We start from the raw sequence: 19,290 nt of genomic DNA on the forward strand, positions 1-19,290 counted from the left end.
TTCTATATTCATCGGATTTTTATCTTTCGTTGGCTCATAAGCAGCGTTCGGTCCTGCAAAATCATCTCTGTTTTCTGTTAGATTGGGGTTGATTTCCGTATCAGATGAGGTTTCTTTATTGAGATAACCTGTGATTACATAACCAAGCCTTGTGCCTTGTGCCAAAGGTTTATTAGGTCCTAGTTCAAGACGTTCACCGGTAATTACACGAGAAAATACTTCAACCCCGAAAGTCAGGATCTGCTAACGGCAGTCTCTCGGGAATATTAAGATCGGTTGTAATCGGTACTGACGGTTGGTCTGTAATGACTGTGGGCATAATAAATACCTCTAATAGTTTTTCAAACCCTGATGTACAGGATGAGAGCTTTAGTGTTGATCTAATTGCTGTTGATATCTTTCCTCCGATTCCAGATATTTCAATCGGTGACCTTTGTTTAAGAGATAGCAGATCTGCCGTTCTCCTTGAAATAAGATTCACCTGTGATCCACCATCTATTACAGCGCGACATATTTGTAATTGACCGTTTGGCCCTTGTAATGAGACCTTGGCGGTGGCGAGCAAAGTATATCCTCCTACGTGGTCGTAGCCTGCAACGGTTACTGCGCCGGCCACTGGATTGCTAGTCGGTCCTTGGTTTAACAGTGAATGATGCCGTTGCTGGCAGACTCGAGAAGTGGTCGGTGATCCACAGTTTTCAACCTTATGAGCTGTAGACAAACAATTTGTGCATGCTCCTACTTGAATAATGGCTTGGCGCCGTGCTTTAGGGTCCATTTGCTGGATACGGCTACATGCTCTAAGATTATGTTGTCCTAGGTGACAAATCTTACAGCTTTCTTCGTTGTGAACTGACTGATAGCGGAGTGTTGCTGTAGGTTGAGCGCTTATCGTCTCCAGCATGCAAGCGCGCCGCTCAATAAACTTCAGTACACTCCATAACGTTGGAATTTCCGCTGGCTAGAGACTGCTGGTCTAGTTATACCCGTTACTCGTAGAGTAAAAGGGTATACTAGATTCGTCGGAAAGTATGTAACAGGCAGAAGGAAGCGTTTCCGACCCCATAAAGTATATATATTCAGGATCACTAGCCGAGTCGATCTAGCCATGTCCGTCTGTCCGTCTGTCCGTCTGTCCGTCTGTCCGTATGAACGCTGAGATCTTGGAAACTATAAGAGCTACAATACTGGGATTAGGCATGCAAATTCCTGAGATTCCTGCGCAGCGCAAGTTTGTTTCAAAAGAGTGCCACGCCCACTCTAACGCCCACAAACCGCCCAAAACTGTGGCTCCTACAGTTTTGATGCTAGAACAAAAATTTTAACTGAAATGTATTGTTCTCATCAATACCTACCGACTGACCTAAAAAAAGTTTGCCACGCCCACTTTAACGCCCACAAACCGCCCACAAACTTCAAAAAATCGTAAATATGAACGCGGATATCTCGGAAAATATCAAAGATAGAGAAACGAGATTTCAGATTTAGATTCCGTAGGCTTGAGCGCAGCGCAAGTTTATTATGCGAATATGCCACGCCCACTCCAACGCCCACAAACCGCCCAAGTCTGTGGCGCCCACAATTTTCATGGTAGATAAAAAATTTAAACTGAAATGTATTGGTCTCGTCAATACCTATCGATTGATTTAAAAAAAACTTTGCCACGCCCACTCTAACGCCCACAACGCTTAAATCTGTCTACCGCCGGTAGGTGGCGCATATGCTGCTTGCATATCTCCATTTTCCTTTGGTCCCTTTAGCTGAGTAACGGGTATCTGATAGTCGAGGTACTCGACTATAGCGTTCTTCCTTGTTTTCTTCTGATAAGAAAACACAGGATTGGATCCCAGGATTTTGTGCTGATATCAAGGTTTTTAAGAGTACTCATTGATTTTTTTATAGTGTCATGCAAGGCCCTTAGTTGGCGCGAGGAGCCGTCTATAGGCTTATGGTCAATAATTTTTGCAATGGCGGCGAATACTAGTATTTTTCCGTTCTGGTACCTGGCCTTTAAACGCAACCAGGTGTCGTCATAGCCACCCTGTGAGAATGCTGTGTCTGTCAAGACGTTTCTCGCTTCACCACGAAGCGAACTCTGTAGAATATGTAGTTTTTGACTGGCCGAATATGGTTTGTTATGTACCAATTCCACAAAGAGATCATGGAACCGTGGCCAGTCTAGATACTCGCCGTTGAACTCTGGAATGCTAATTGGCGGAAGTGCCAAGTTTAGGCTAATTGGCGCGTCGTTTTCTCGTAGCAGGTTCATTTCGTATTCCTCGTATAATGTGTGGAATTGGACTAGCTCTGCTTCTGCCAGAGCTGCGGCCCCAGGTGTGCTATCCAATTCGTCGTGGGCTTGCCTTAGTAACGCCCAATGGAGATCCAGGTGCCTTTGTAGGGCTGGGGTGACAGTTGGGGCGTTCGAGGCTAATGTTAATGATGACTCCAATTCGTTGCATCTTCTCTGCAACTGTCGGATCACCGTGTCAATTGGGGAATCTCCTTTGACTTGATCTCTTGTTGTGATCTTGATGTTGGCCGAAGTTCGTCTGGGGGCCTTCGGAAGCCCGCTTCCAGTCGGCATGTTGTCCAGAAAGATATTCTGATATTTTTCGACCAGCTCTTTAAGTGCAGTGGGTAGTGCCGCTTGCTGGACTTCTTCATCTAGGTCGCAAAACTGCTGCCAGAGATCGTTTAACTGAGTTAGCTTACCGGAATAATAGCCTTCTCGGTGGCGTCGGTCGGCAGAATCCTTGCCATAATTCTTAATGAGCTGTTGGATTTTCCCTTGCAGCTCGTTTTGGGTGTCTAGTAATCGATTGTGTAAATCGATTCTTGTGTGACTTGTTTCCTCAATGAATGAAGTAGACATATTGTGTGTCTTGGAAACAAAGAATCTTGTGAAGCTGGATGAAGCTGAGTATCCTGTGAAGCTGGATGAAGCTGAGTATCCTGTTAAGCTGGATGAAGCTGAAGTTCCTGTGACGCTGGAAGAAGAAGCGTATCCTGTGAAGCTGGACGAAGCTGAAGTTCCTGTGACGCTGGAAGAAGAAGCGAATCCTGTGAAGCAGGATTAAGCTGAAGTTCCTGTGACGCTGGAAGAAGAAGCGTATCCTGTGAAGCTGGATGAAGCTGAAGTTCCTGTGACGCTGGAAGAAGAAGCGAATCCTGTGAAGCTGGATTAAGCTGAAGTTCCTGTGACGCTGGAAGAAGAAGCGTATCCTGTGAAGCTGGATGAAGCTGAAGTTCCTGTGACGCTGGAAGACGAAGCGTATCCTGTGAAGCTGGATTAAGCTGAAGTTCCTGTGACGCTGGAAGAAGAAGCGTATCCTGTGAAGCTGGATTAAGCTGAAGTTCCTGTGACGCTGGAAGAAGAAGCGAATCCTGTGAAGCTGGATTAAGCTGAAGTTCCTGTGACGCTGGAAGACGAAGCGTATCCTTTGAAGCTGGATGAAGCTGAAGTTCCTTTAGTGGGAAGGGGGTTGCTTGAGTGTGTTCCTTTGTTGTTAAAGGATCACGTCGGGGTGACCAATGTTTGTGCCTAACCGAAGTAGACACCTGCAGGACGATCGCGTCGCGGCAATGGTAACGATGGTTACTGCAATGCCGGACCACAGGCGATGCTGAACTGCGCTGAGGGTGAGCTAACGTGGTTAGCTGCTAGTTGAGATAGTGTATTACGAGCCCTATTCCCAGAGGTAGGAAGTAGAACCGCGGAGTTATGAGGTGTGTTGATAACTGATTTATTCTTCATTTGATACCTGCTTATATTCTACTTAGATAACGGAAGCTTAGTGTAATGGTTAGTGAAAGAAGCTATATTCTAAAGTAGGTCAGGGAATTATGATTGCGGTAGCAGTTGCGTAGTTGGCTCGGCTGACACCGCAAATGTGCTGACTGCATTGGCGGGTCAGCGTATCGTTGTGACGGTGAGATGGTGAGTTAGTGAGACATATAATATGCTGACCAGCAATTCTCATCTGCAGTGAGTGCTACTGAGCGCCTGGTACTGTTCCCAACTTGGCTACTGCTTGATTTGTTGGGTGTGGTCATGTTGAGTACCTTTGGGTACGAACAAGCTCAAAGAAAAATTAAGTCAAGCTTTTTTCCTCAGAAGTGCCGATTTTTCGAAGCCATTCTATATACACTACGATGCCAGCAAGACCGGGGCTGGAGGAGTGCTAGTACAACTTTCCCCTGATGGAGATGAGTGTCCAACAGCATTTGTTTCTAAAAAACTCAACAGGGCGCAGAAAAACTACTCTGTTACCTAGCAGGAATGCTTGCCCCAACTTTTTGGTCCTTCGAGCCAGAATTCAAAATCTTCGGATTTTCCTCTCCTGGAGTTTCCTTTGATTTTTTCCAGCAGGCTTGAACCGCTCCAGGTAAATTCCATTGACTATAATTTGCCGGTCAAGCCAGTTTTTCGAACCCTATTTTGACTAACCTTCTGTATGATATATTGTCTAAATCCAAAAGTGATTAATCCGAGGCAACGGCAATGAATATATGTATTTCAATTCCGTTATTTGTGCCCGACAATATTCCAGTTTCCTTTGCCCACAATTGTACACTTGAAACAATTCCAGAAGATATTTCTGTGCTACTATTCAACAAATATTTCTCAAATATATTTTCAATTCCAATTGTGTGTAAAATATAACTCAGCCACAGTTAAAAATTCCCGATCATAAAATGTTACCTTAAGATTTGCACTTCTTATTTTTGACTGTGTTCCAGCTGCGTGTGTATATTTACATAAATAATAATAAATAATACAGTCCACTCTAACTACTCTTCTAATACAGTAAACTCCAACTACTTTTCTCGACCTGCAAATACCGCTAAATTATTTCTAAAATTAAAAACAAAGTTACAATATCCACAAATTAACTCCAGCAATTCGTCCGCAATTTAGTTGGGCAGGTGACAAACAAACGCACCGACAAACAAACATAAGCGAAGTCTTTACAATTCCCGCATTGCGGCTGCAGGCGAGACCGAAGCAGACACGAAATCCATACTAAAATCCAAGTATTACCAAACGTACTCCACTTATGAAATGGTTGCCGCGCAGCTTATGGAAAAAATCCAAAAAGGCTCACCACAAATACCTCAAGCTTCAGTAACTCCGTCCCAAAATTCCAAGTCTTATGGCTGTCTGGCGATTATCTTCGCTGGCCGACTTTCCGGGACCTTTTCAGGGCAATATACATAGACAATCCGAGTCTAACGCCCGTTGAAAAATTATTCCACTTAAATTCAAAAACAAGTGGCGAAGCTCATTCTATAGTTTCGAGATCCCCACTCACCAATGATGGCTTTCGCTCAGCCTGGAAAAACCTAACTGAGCGTTTCGAAAATAAGCGATTGCAGGTGAACAGTCACCTGAAAACACTTTTCAATGTGCAATCCATAGCACAGGAGTCGGGAGCAGCCTTAAAGGAACTTCAACGTATTATTCAAGGTTGCTTAACTTTCTTAAAATTTTCCGGTGTTAATATTGAGAATTGGGACCCTATCCTGGTTTATATGTGCTCGACAAAACTACCAAAGCTCACGATCTCATTATGGGAGCAATCCATCCAAAATAAAGCCGAAATTCCTACGTGGCTTGAGCTTGATTCCTATTTGACGGAGCGCCATCGAACTCTTGAGGCCGTCGATAGCTTCCGATCTGCCAATTTCCTCCATGCCCAGTCCAAAGACACAAATCGAGTGGCAGAATTTCCAAAAATAAATTCCTTCAACACAAGGTTAGTTCCGATACCCAAAGGCTGCGATCTGTGTTCGAAGAAGAACCACCCCGTGCGTATATGTCCACGCTTCCTACAAATGACGGTAGACGATCGCCTAGAAGCAGCTGTGCTCCAATTGCTTTGCAAGCAGCCATCAATTTCGGGATTGCACAAGCGCTCACAACTGTCTAACTTGCCAAGATCGGCATCACACATTGCTGCATCGAAACATCGGTCCTACTACTCCGTCGAATCCATCCGACCCTACAAGGCCAGTATCCGCCTCAGTTCCACACACCATTTCGTCCTATTCAGCGCAAGTTTCCGTACAAAAAGTCCCTCCTAAGAATACTCTATCCGAATATTGGGTTCCATACCCCGCCCTGGATTGCAGACGTACTAGAGGTATTAAATCCTACCAATGCCGAGTCTGCCAAAATATCCATCCTCTAAGGAAGTGCCACCACTTTCTGAGGCTAAGCCCCCAGAATCGGCTCCAGGAAGTACATATCCAGAAGAACTGCTCCAATAGCTTGGCTCACAATCATTCCAAAGACTCCTGCCGCAGTGGTCATCACTGCCACAAGTGTGGAAAGGGCCACCACACTATCCTACATACGGACGACCGATCTTCACTTCCATCATATTCCGGAGCCTACTATCCTGAGGTTCTTGCTACGGGTGTCCTCGCAAGGGGGGGGAAGAATGTTTACATCAAAAGGACCTTTAATGTCAGGAGGCAGTGTCGACCTGCAGTTTTTGTCCAGACGTCTACCTCTCGCACTGTCGTCCACTCTCCTTCTCCATCTCTCCCCTGTCTCCGCTCCTATCTGGAGCGCTTAAGTGAAGTTAGGCTTAACTTGTTCTTATTTCCAAGTGTACCAATAAACACCTATGCACGTCGCGCATAGAACCCCAAAGTACCCCCGTGTTTTTTGAGTACCCTTCGTTCTTGGGACCTCATCTATTTCAGCGATCAAGCCACCCCGCCCCAACACTTACCTTTGGTGTCCCTGAGACGATTATCTCAGATAACGGAGCTGAATTTCGTTAAGAAGCTCTCCAAAAGCTCTTGGCGTGCTACGGCATGCTTTAACTGCAATTCATGCCCCAAAGGGAAATTCGACAAATTGCGCGATAGAGCCAGTGAAATTATGCTAAAGCAGCATCTGACGAATGAAAAGCAATATAATAGGAGAGCTCGAGAAGTCATCTATAAGAAAGGCTAGAAGGTGTTTAGGCGAGAATTTTAAACAAAGGAATTTCGAGGCCGACTTCAATGCAAAATGCGGACCCAGTTTTCTCAAGGCTAGAGTTCGTAAGAGATTTGGAGAAGCCTATTATGAACTTGAGGATATGCAAGGGAAGCTCCAAAATAAGGCCACAAGCGGTATCAGATCTGTCGCTTAGTCGGTGAGCACCAGTCTGATTTTAGCAGATATACATACAGATGCAAATGTTGCGGAGAAAATGTTCCCGAAGCATGTGCCTAGGCATCGCCACATATCCCCTTTCTTGTTAAGATCGCGAGATTTAAGGGTCAAAGTGTGAGTGAGCAAACACCCTATGGTCTAAAAAGGGTGAAAGGGATGATAGGCTTTCTCCTTCTATTGTGGGGAAACTTGTCAAGAGGCGTCCCTATAAAAGCTGCGCACCGCGGGCACAAGCCTCACAAAAATGATTTCATAGTGGCAGTGCAAAGTGCGGTAAGCGGAAAATTGTCCGCCCGGTTAAAGTCAGTCTAAGTTAAAGTTCTTTGTTTTGTAGTGATCTTTTCCAATAAATGCAACGGATCTTGGGCTCAATAGCAACCAGTTCACTGATAGGGCAAAGCCATCGGGTAAGGTAGTCCAGAAAGTTGGTAGCACAGCAAATTAAGAAAAAACCCAATTCAATTGGCAGTTCTTCGAACATCTCGTCCAGGAAATGAAAATTTTCAATTCAACTACCTACAACAAACATACGTCTATAGCTGTCAGCGCAAAGAATATGGGGAGGGGTTGGCTCAAATTGCCACAGTTGCACTATAGGCTGGCTGACCACTTTTTGTGGCCAAAAATCCATTTTTCGAAAGTCGTTAATAATTTTTACCAAACAAGTTATAATGGCATCGAAAGATAGCGGTTTGTACTATATGTTTGTGGTCGTCACAAGTTGGATTTGTTTGTGTTGTCCCTCTAATTGAGTGTTTTTTATAGTCGCTTTACGTGTACAAATTTACAAAAAAAACTAACTTTAAATAGAGATATAAAGTGAGTTTCACCTAGTTTTACCTTAATATTTTCACTGTGTTGTCGGTAGTTCAGTTCTTGTTCATATGAATGCTATCCTAAAGTGCAATTTTGCGCACTTTCATCGCAATTTAACTTTTTAGGTCACAACCTCAGATTGGCCAATACAAAATTGTTTTGGATTTGGAGTTCTGGAGAGACAAAGCAGGCAATATTTGACAGATTTAGACCTTTGATATCTGGTTCAGATGCTTATGAGGATGTTTTAAAAAAACAAAGCGAAGCTTTTTGTCATAGATTGTCCCGCAAATGGACATCTTGCAAAAATTAATTTGAGTCATTTCAAAAGAAAGTACTTAACTTGGCTTACATCCCACATTGAGGCTTGCATAAATGGCAGGCCAAAATTGCCTTATTTGTTGCCGGGAGCAAGGGCTCAGAGAAGAGCAGCTTCAAATTTTATCAAACCCACGGCTGGGAATATTAAATTATTAATAAATTCACCTAGTGGGGCTGCGCGTAAGGGCGGTAACATGTAAAAAATGGGCGGTGCCACATCTTTTTTCTAAATATATGTTCATTATATCAATATAAATCCAAATCAAAAATATACACCTTTATATTAAGTTTTTTTTTTAGGGTAAGTATTTTCTTATCTATTTTTACATTATTTTTTATGATATAACAAGAAATTTGTCCAAAAAGGGGCGTTGCCACGCCTTTTTTCTGTTAACTTGCTAATTATAAGCCCAAATATAAGAACCGAACTCAAATATTTGGTTTTGCTTGAAGTTATTAATTTTGGCCACAAAAAGTGTTCAGCCAGCCTATAGTGAGTTGTAACATACCCTAAAAGCCAAAGCCAGCTTCACAGATTTGAATTGCCGTACAGATCACGCAAAGGCCGCCGCCCAAAAATTAAATAAAAAGGACCGGCTGACGCAGCACCAGCGTCGTCTGAAAGGGCAATCGCTTTTAGTCATAAGCGAAAATTAGAAAAAAAGATCCTATTTTTTTTTTGTAATATGTTATTATTGATTTTTTTTCTTTATTTTTGTATTGGTAGCGTGAGAGAGTCCAGCTAAAGGCGCTTAGGCGCAAATGCAAATGCGAAGAGAATAATAAGCTGTCGACTTCCTTTTTTATGTCAAGGTTGTAGTTTGGTGCGGCATGGCAAAATAGGGCTTTAGACCAGTGGTCGGCAGCGTCCTATCTAGTGAGCATAGGGAAGTGTTCTGCCCATCCTCTGCTCGCTCACGTATAACGTAGATGTTCGTATGACTTCGGCATGGGTCTTCGGGTCTTTTTTTTCTCAGCTTCGGCGCACTTTTTTGCTGCTGCGGCAGAGAATTTCAGTGCAAAACAGAGAAACGTCAGGCGTCAGAGCGCTGCGCGCCAACTTCGTGTTTTTTATACTCACACTAATGCAAGGCAAACTTGTGATGGTATGTGTGTGCCGACCACTGCTTTAGACCTTTAATTTATATCCCCCCAAACAGATTAACAGCGGAAATCGACTGGAAGCGCTTTCATCGGGGATCGCAACAAAGCATGTAAGTCACTTTGTAACCATGCATAAGATATTCAGACAAAAACAAATATAAGGCGGCCCTATGACAAAATAAACGCAGAAAGCAACAACACCAAGTAGTCGAAAACAGAACGCTTGAGGGCCTATCTGCATGCCCCTTACCACGCTCCTGTAAGCGTTTTTATACCCGTTACTCGTAGAGTAAAAGGGTATACTAGATTCGTCGGAAAGTATGTAACAGGCAGAAGGAAGCGTTTCCGACCCCATAAAGTATATATATTCTTGATCAGGATCACTAGCCGAGTCGATCTAGCCATGTCCGTCTGTCCGTCTGTCCGTCTGTCCGTCTGTCCGTCTGTCCGTCTGTCCGTCTGTCTGTCCGGATGAACGCTGAGATCTTGGAAACTATGAGAGCTAGGCTATTGAGATTTGGCGTGCAGATTCCTGAGCTTCTTACGCAGCGCAAGTTTGTTTCAGTAGAGTGCCACGCCCACTTTTACGCCCACAAACCGCCCAAAACTGTTGCTCCTACAGTTTTGATGCTAGAATAAAAATTTTAACTGAAATGTATTGTTCTCATCAATACCTATCGATTGACTTAAAAAAAAGTTTGCCACGCCCACTTTATCGCCCACAAACCGCCCCCAAACTTCAAAAAATCGTAAATATGAACGTGGATATCTCGGAAACTATCAAAGATATAGAATCAGGATTTCAGATTTAGATTCCGAACCTTTGTACGCAGCGCAATTTTGATACGCGAGTATGCCACGCCCACTCTAACGCCCACAAACCGCCCAAGCCTGTGGCGCCCACAATTTTCATGCTAGATATAAAATTTTAACTGAACTGTATCGGTCTCGTCAATACCTATCGATTGACCAAAAAAAAAATTTTCCACGCCCACCCTAACGCCCATAACGCTTAAATCTGTCTACCGCCGGTAGGTGGCGCATTTCAGTCTTGCTTTGCTGCTTGCTTATTTCCATTTCCCTTTGGTCCCTTTAGCTGAGTAACGGGTATCTGATAGTCGAGGCACTCGACTATAGCGTTCTTTCTTGTCATACCCGTTACTCGTAGAGTAAAAGGGTATACTAGATTCGTCGGAAAGTATGTAACAGGCAGAAGGAAGCGTTTCCGACCCCATAAAGTATATATATTCTTGATCAGGATCACTAGCCGAGTCGATCTAGCCATGTCCGTCTGTCCGTCTGTCCGTCTGTCCGTCTGTCCGTCTGTCTGTCCGGATGAACGCTGAGATCTTGGAAACTATGAGAGCTAGGCTATTGAGATTTGGCGAGCAGATTCCTGAGCTTCTTACGCAGCGCAAGTTTGTTTCAGTAAAGTGCCACGCCCACTCTAACGCCCACAAACCGCCCAAAACTGTGGCTTCTACAGTTTTGATGCTAGAGTAAAAATTTAAACTGAAATGAATTGTTCATAGCAATACCTATCGATTGACCCAAAAAAAAGTTTGCCACGCCCACTTGGATGCCCACAAACCGCCCACAAACTTCAAAAAATCGTAAATATTAACGCGGATATCTCGGAAACTATCAAAGATAGAGTATTGGGATTTCAGATTTAGATTCCGTAGCTTTGTACGCAGCGCAGGTTTGTTATGCGAATATGCCACGCCCACTCTAACGCCCACAACGCTTAAATCTGTCTACCGCCGGTAGGTGGCGCATTTGCTGCTTGCATATCTCCATTTTCCTTTGGTCCCTTTAGCTGAGTAACGGGTATCTGATAGTCGAGGTACTCGACTATAGCGTTCTTCCTTGTTTTTAGTTTAGCTTCGTCCAAGCGAGGTTGCTTCGACGCATGCGCGCCTGTTAGCGAATCTGATGTTCGGTTACGGCGCGCTCGGTAGCTTCGGTAAAGCTTAGCAACAACAATTTAAGAGATGCACTCTCAAGCGCCTCAAAAGTTCGGTTTGTTTACCTTTTCTGAAGCGCAGCTGCGCGTTTAAAAGCTTTTCGTTTAGTTCATTTGTTAATTGTAAATTCGATTTAGGTTTGCGTTCGATATTCCGAGTTTAGTCATAAATTTAATGTCCTTTTAAATTATCGTATTTTTATGTATCGTGTATCTTGAAGATTTTAAATATGATTTAATGTTTAGCAACTAATTTATTCACGTTAAACTCAATGCTGTCCTAGGCGTTTAAGACATTAGCGAAAAGTGTCATCAAAAATAATAATTTTTTGAAAAAGATGATCGCAGGCAGGGTGGGCTATGCAGCCACAACAACAACAGTGGCTGCAACATATATCTGAGGGAATGTGCAATAGTTTTATTTGACTGTCGTTTCTCCGTCCGGTTGTTATGTGCGTGTCTAGGTGCTCTTCGTACCTTGATCGTACCTTTGTTTGTCGCAAGCACGCTCAATTTATAAGAGAGGTGATGCATATGAGAGGGCGGGATAGCAGTGGCAAGAGCTTCACACCCAAGTGACGAGTACTAGCTGGCCATATATAGCGTGCGCTGCTGCTAGTCCTAGATAACATCAGCCCAAAAGATATTTCTTGGTATAACAAAAAGTCCTAAGTATCAGCGTTTATAATACCACAGGTTTGTATTTCGAGGAAGACCCAAGCGAATAGAGGGCAACAGCAATCCGTTTATCCAATGCAATGGCTAGGGGGAAACACATGATTACCAATTATGATGCAAATATTATTGCATCGTGATCATTAAAAAACGTTAAAATAATTCGCTTTTCTTTCGTGATACATGATATATTGCTGTTTACGTGTATCGATGAGTGAAATATCATTGAGAACAAACATAATAATTATTAAAAACCACGAAGTAAGTTTAATTCTTTACAACTGATCATGCCTTTTTAAATTAAACGTGTCCACGATTGGTGTGGGCAATGCTAAAGTTACGGGAGTAACCGATGTCGTTTTCATAAACTGATTGTTAAAAATTTACACTAGAACCAATTAAAAACAAGGAAGAACGCTATAGTCGAGTACCTCGACTATCAGATACCCGTTACTCAGCTAAAGGGACCAAAGGGAAATGGAGATATGCAAGCAGCAAAGCGAGATTGAAATGCGCCACCTATCGGTGGTAGACAGATTTAAGCGTTATGGGCGTTAGAGTAGGCGTGGCAAATTTTTTTTTGGGTCAATCGATAGGTATTGACGAGACCAATGCAGTTCAAGTTTTGTATCTAGCATGAAAATTGTGGGCGCCACAGTCTTGGGCGGTTTGTGGGCGTTAGAGTGGGCGTGGCATACTTGTGTAACAAACTTGCGCTGCGCACAAGGCTACGTAATCTAAATCTGAGATCCCAATTCTCCATCATTGATAGTTTCCGAGATATCCACGTTCATATTTACGATTTTTAGAAGTTTGTGGGCGGTTTGTGGGCGTGTCAAACTTTTTTTTTTATCAATCGATAGGTATTGATAAGAACAATACGTTTCAGATAAAATTTTTATTCTAGCATCAAAACTGTAGGAGCCAGTTTTGGGCGGTTTGTGGGCGTTAGAGTGGGCGTGGCATTCTACTGAAACAAACTTGCGCTGCGTAAGAAGCTCAGGAATCTGCACGCCAAATCTCAATAGCCTAGCTCTCATAGTTTCCGAGATCTCAGCGTTCATCCGGACAGACAGACGGACATGGCTAGATCGACTAGGCTAGTGGTCCTGATCAAGAATATATACACTTTATGGGGTCGGAAACGCTTCCTTCTGCCTGTTACATACTTTCCGACGAATCTAGTATACCCTTTTACTCTACGAGTAACGGGTATAATAATACATTTCAATTGCATAGTGGAGTTTTTCAGGTAAACTGTTTTACTTTTTTAACGTCGTTATGTATCATAAGCGTTCAGCAGAACATAATTGATCACTGATTACTGATGACTTACTATTTTTTTTGTCTAAGTTTGGCAGCAGTCCCACCAACTTCTCGAATAATTTCCTGTCAACGCGGAAGGATTCCTTCAATAACTCTTCTGAATTTTCCTGCGCGTCAGTCTTCCTAAAGGTCCCATTTCGCTTCTATCCATATATGGGAATTATTCTATACATATTCCATATTCTATTATTCTATCCATAAATTGGAATTATATAATTATAATTGTCTGTTTTCTAGCCTACGTATGTCGAATCTCTTATTCGAAATAGTTGCTTTTTCAGCAAAGCGTGGGATTTGCTACACGCTCCCATTATTTTGACAAATTTGCCACATATAATTATGCTGTGCAACATATTATTTGTATCCATTGTATACTTTAGCCAACAAATTACAAACACACTGAACAACTGTTGCAAACGCGTTTGCAAATGGAAACACCTCCGCGTTGCCTATCGCGTTTCCTATCGAAAAATACCAAAAGTTCGGCGTATTGGAAATTGGGCTTAGGATCCTGAGCGACGGCAGATGGTGGATGTGTTTCTATGAGAAGAGGCTATAAACGCCAGTTTACCAAAATGTACGGTCCTTTTTTAATAATAAAGTGGAACGTTTGTATGCTCTGCAAATAATGTAGGGTTGTCAAATATTTTTTAAAATATCGTATCGATCATATTTTTTAATTGATTATATTCAAAGTATCAAGCAAAAATATCGATATATTCTATAGTTTTGATATTCTTATTTCAATGAAAAGTCGATAAAGTGCTGTAAAAGCTCTCTTTTACTTTAAGCCAAGTACTCACATCGGCGAAAACTGCGAGCTAACCATAGGAGTGAGCGAGAGGCAAATACGCGGCTCACGCTTTTCGTCGGGTGTGTTTTTCAGCGCGGTACTCAGATGAGCTAAGGAAATACCAGAAAAAATGTCAGATTTTGCGAGTGAATTTCGATTAACGAATAAGAAATTTGATCTTTGGCGGTGTTTGTGTAAAGGCGTTATGGAAACTAAAAATTAAAATTGGAAGAAAAGCCCCAAAACCGGCTGCAGGAGGTCAGTGCAGATGAGATAGGACGCCTAATCCAAGCTGTTGTCGTTTATTGTGGGGTTTCACCGACAGGAAGCAATACCACAACAGGGGCAAATCCGCAGAATAGTTGAAGTGCTGGAGGAGATTCACTAGAGAATCCCAGTGGGAAGGAACATGCCGAGTGGGATTTCGCTCTCTACATGGACATCCTGCCGGGCGTGTCCTCGTAAATATAGTAGAACCTTGCCAAAAGAACTTGGTTACGTTTTACTAATAAAAGTATCTTTTTAGCAGAGCCACCAGTATTACGATATCCGTCGACCTTTTCATTAGGACTCCAGACACCACCACCACCAGCTACTTGGCCAGCTTAAGCGGAGCTTGAGGACCCACTGGCTTCTATAGGGAGGAGAAAAATAGGGCGCCCGCTAAGGAACAGTTGGAGAAGCCATTGCCAGCCACTGCCAGGATGCTGGGCGACTTCCTGCAGCATCAGCGGATCAACTCCGTTCCCAATCCGGCTGCCACTTCCTCAAGGTCCAATATGCCTTTTGGGACTCGGAGCTGGACTGCGATGGAGCGTGAAAGATGGTGAGGTATCCGTGGGACGAGAAGGAAGCTTTAAACTACTAATTTACATAAATAAAAACATTCGTTGAACATTGCATATATTTTTTTTAATTCTTTGTGTACCAGCAGATTCCTCCTTTTTTAAATTTCTCCAATTGATTTGTTTTCCGTTTGGCAACAAACCCAGCTGCTTGACAGTAAGACCATGCTACATGCATTGCGGGTGAACTTTGAAAACTTCGGTCACTCTACAAAGAATAAGATTTTTCGACTAGTGAAACTCTTAGCCGATCTGAGTACTAGGCTTTACCAAATAGAGCGTGCACTAGGTAGATTGAAAAATATCGATTTCTAAGACAGCTTCCAATATTATAATTGCATCGATTTTAAAAATACTCGTTGGTCTATTTGATTGTCGGTTATCCGAATCCGGAAATCGCAAACAACGCTTTTAATAGCGGACGCTAACCACTCTGAAGGTTCTGAGCTAAAGCCTAGTACTCACATCGACGAAAACCGCGAGCTAACCATAGGAATCAGCGAGAGGCAAAAAGGCGGCTAAAACTTTTCGTCGGGTCTGTTTTTCAGCGCGGTACTCAGATGAGCTGAGGAAATACCAGAAAAAATACCAGATTTTGTGAATTTTCGATGAACGCCGTTAGCCGCGGCCCAAAGAATAAGAAATTTAATCTTTGGAGGTATTCGTGCAGAGGCGGTGTTGAATTTAATAATTAAAAATAGAAGAAAAACACCCAAAACGGCTAAAGGAGGTCAGTGCAGATGAAAAAGGACGCCAAATCCAAGCTGTTGCCCATTATTGAGGGACTTGACCGACAGGTAGCAATACCACAGCGGGGTAAATCCGCAGATTAGTTGAAGCGGTGGAGGAGATCCACTAGAGAATCCCAGAAGTAAGGAACATGGAACATCGCTCGATCTCCGACAAGCTCTCCATTGAGGACTCCTTCTTCACCAGCTATTTGGCAGCTGGTGATAGAGTGAAGATAGAGAATGTGCCGGCTTCTATAGGGAGGAGGAAATAAGGTCGCCCGCTAAGGGACAGCAGGAGAAGCCATCACCAGCCATTATTGGCCAGCTCGAAGCTGACCTACAGATGGCGCGGGAAAGATGGCGAAGCATCCGTGGGACGAGAAGGAAGCCTTAAACTTCTAATTTACAGAAATAAAAACATTCGTTGAATATTTCATTTAATTTTATTTTAATTTCTATGCGCACCAGCAGACTCTTCTTTTTTAAATTGCTGCAATTGATTTGTTTTCCGTTTGACAACAAGCCCAGCTGCTTGACAGTAAGACCATGTCACATGCATGGCGGGTGAACTTTGAAAACTTCGGTCACACTACTCAGATCGGCTAAGAGTTTCACAAGTCGAAAAATCGTATTCTCTGTAGTGTGACCGAAGTTTTCAAAGTTCACCCACAATGCATGTGGCATGGTCTTACTGTCAAGCAGCTGGGCTTGCTGTCAAACGGAAACCAAATCACTTGGAGCAATTTTAAAAAGAAGAGTCTGCTGGTGCGCAAAGAAATTAAAATAAAATTAAATGAAATATTCAACGAATGTTTTTATTTCTGTAAATTAGAAGTTTAAGGCTTCCTTCTCGTCCCACGGATGCTTCGCCATCTTTCCCGCGCCATCTGTAGGCCAGCTTCAAGCTGGCCAATAATGGCTGGTGATGGCTCCTCAAGCTGTCCCTTAGCGGGCGACCTTATTTCCTCCTCCCTATAGAAGCCGGCGCATCCTCTATCTCCGTTCCATCACCAGCTGCCAAGTAGCGAACGGCGACTAACGGCGTTCATTGAAAATTCACTCTCGAAATCTGGTATTTTTTCTGGTAGTTCCTTAGCTCATCTGAGTACCGCGCTAAAAAACACACCCAAAGAAAAGCTTTAGCCGCCTGTTTGCCTCTCGCTCACTCCTATGGTTACCTCGCGGTTTTCGTCGATGTGAGTACTAGGCTTTAACTTGGATAACCAGGTATCGTAATGCTATTTTATAAATATATTATTTGTAGCGTGGACTTAATTTTACCAACTCAAAAATATCAACAAAATATCACAAAATAATATCGTATTTTTTAAATTCATTCAAATACCATATCACGATTCATTTTTATAAAAATAAAAATAGCCGTGTATCGATATATTGATATACTCTCAACAACCCAAATATGATGCTTGCGATTAAATAATAATGCGATGTTAACTAACAACAAGTGTACAACAAGTGGGAACAGAACACGTTAAATGTATAGTTGGATACATCACGTACCGGCATCGTCTAAGTGATTAATACCAAAATACTCCAGTAGTGGCAGCATAGCGGACACGGTATATTTAAATAATAAATAGGCGGTCATATTATTTTATTAGTAGGTCTCCGAAAGTAAAATGAGTTCATATATTGATCCTGACTATTCTATAGGTCGCAACCTGCGACAGAGACAAAGGAGAATAGGCGTTTCTAACGCAAATGAAAGAATAGATTCAGACAAAAATAAAAGAAAAGGAAAGAAAAAAGGGCAATGCTTCGGAAAAAATAGCGCGTATGATGAATATGGAAATATACGCATCAACGGCCTAGACATTTGTGAGAACATGAAAAACATACTTTCGAGGGTGTCACATAAATCGAAAAGCGCTGAATTGGAGGAAGTTTTATATTTTAATGACTAAGCTCTGGATTTCATTTTTGTGACTCCCCTGAAACAGTTGACATTTAAAAAAATATATTTATTTTTAGGCGACTGCTTAAATAAAGAATGTGAAGGTTGTTGGTTTGAGTGCCGTAGTTGTGGCTCTACCAGATGTGGTCCTCAATGCCGCTCAAATCGAAAGTTCTTCTACGAGGGCATTACATATGATGGAAAAGACTTATCTATACATAATAAATATATTCCAAAATAAAATAGTGAATAATTCTATAGCTACACAATTGAATGAATCGAACAAAACAACAAACTTTTATAACTATGTATATATGTATGTATGTATATCCGGTTATATCTAATAAAATACCATTTAATCGACAAGAACTTCACTTCAGATTTTCTAATTCTGCACGCCGCAATGTATTCGGCTAAGAAGCTTCAAGCCTGTTAGCTCTAGGGTGGGGTTAATGAGTTATGGAGCTAACTGCCTTTTTTGTAGGTTCTGCCTGACCTGTTCGTATGAACGCCGAGATTTCGGGAACTAAAAAAGCTATAAACATGGGTTTTGGCTTGCAGATTCTAGAGCTTCTTGCGCAGTGCAACTTCATTTCAGCAGGGTCCCACGCCCACTTAAACGCCCATAAACATATAACCTGTGTGGCGCCCACATTTTTATACCCGTTACTCGTAGAGTAAAAGGGTATACTAGATTCGTCGGAAAGTATGTAACAGGCAGAAGGAAGCGTTTCCGACCCCATAAAGTATATATATTCTTGATCAGGATCACTAGCCGAGTCGATCTAGCCATGTCCGTCTGTCCGTCTGTCCGTCTGTCTGTCCGGATGAACGCTGAGATCTTGGAAACTATGAGAGCTAGGCTATTGAGATTTGGCGTGCAGATTCCTGAGCTTCTTACGCAGCGCAAGTTTGTTTCAGTAGAGTGCCACGCCCACTTTTACGCCCACAAACCGCCCAAAACTGTTGCTCCTACAGTTTTGATGCTAGAATAAAAATTTTAACTGAAATGTATTGTTCTCATCAATACCTATCGATTGACTTAAAAAAAAGTTTGCCACGCCCACTTTATCGCCCACAAACCGCCCCCAAACTTCAAAAAATCGTAAATATGAACGTGGATATCTCGGAAACTATCAAAGATATAGAATCAGGATTTCAGATTTAGATTCCGAACCTTTGTACGCAGCGCAATTTTGATACGCGAGTATGCCACGCCCACTCTAACGCCCACAAACCGCCCAAGCCTGTGGCGCCCACAATTTTCATGCTAGATATAAAATTTTAACTGAACTGTATCGGTCTCGTCAATACCTATCGATTGACCAAAAAAAAAATTTTCCACGCCCACCCTAACGCCCATAACGCTTAAATCTGTCTACCGCCGGTAGGTGGCGCATTTCAGTCTTGCTTTGCTGCTTGCTTATTTCCATTTCCCTTTGGTCCCTTTAGCTGAGTAACGGGTATCTGATAGTCGAGGCACTCGACTATAGCGTTCTTTCTTGTTATATATATTTTGTTTAAGTGTAAATGTGATTTTGTTCTGATTATCAATACCTATCAGCATGCCACAAATTGTTTAAATCGGACCATTCAATAAAGTTATAAGCAAATAAAGGGTTTA

General features: G+C 42.5%; 1 protein-coding gene across 1 annotated transcript; it reads left to right on the forward strand.

The window, feature by feature from the left end:
- Window positions 1-17,345: 17,345 nt before the first annotated feature.
- On the forward strand, window positions 17,346-18,035 carry LOC119561846 (ARL14 effector protein). The gene is made up of 2 exons (XM_037875326.1): window positions 17,346-17,590; window positions 17,744-18,035. Exons 1-2 carry the CDS (start codon window positions 17,392-17,394, stop codon window positions 17,905-17,907), a joined length of 363 nt encoding a protein of 120 aa, XP_037731254.1. The 5' UTR covers window positions 17,346-17,391; the 3' UTR covers window positions 17,908-18,035.
- Window positions 18,036-19,290: the final 1,255 nt, after the last annotated feature.

This window comes from Drosophila subpulchrella, unplaced genomic scaffold (genome assembly GCF_014743375.2).
Source record: "Drosophila subpulchrella strain 33 F10 #4 breed RU33 unplaced genomic scaffold, RU_Dsub_v1.1 Primary Assembly Seq378, whole genome shotgun sequence".
Taxonomy (NCBI): domain Eukaryota; kingdom Metazoa; phylum Arthropoda; class Insecta; order Diptera; family Drosophilidae; genus Drosophila; species Drosophila subpulchrella.

Bases quoted from the DNA above. Each gene is read 5' to 3' on its own strand.
- LOC119561846 (XM_037875326.1), top strand. From the start codon at position 17,392: ATGAGTTCATATATTGATCCTGACTATTCTATAGGTCGCAACCTGCGA. The intron at 17,591-17,743 runs GTGAGAACATGA...ATTTATTTTTAG, and splicing joins CATCAACGGCCTAGACATTT to GCGACTGCTTAAATAAAGAA.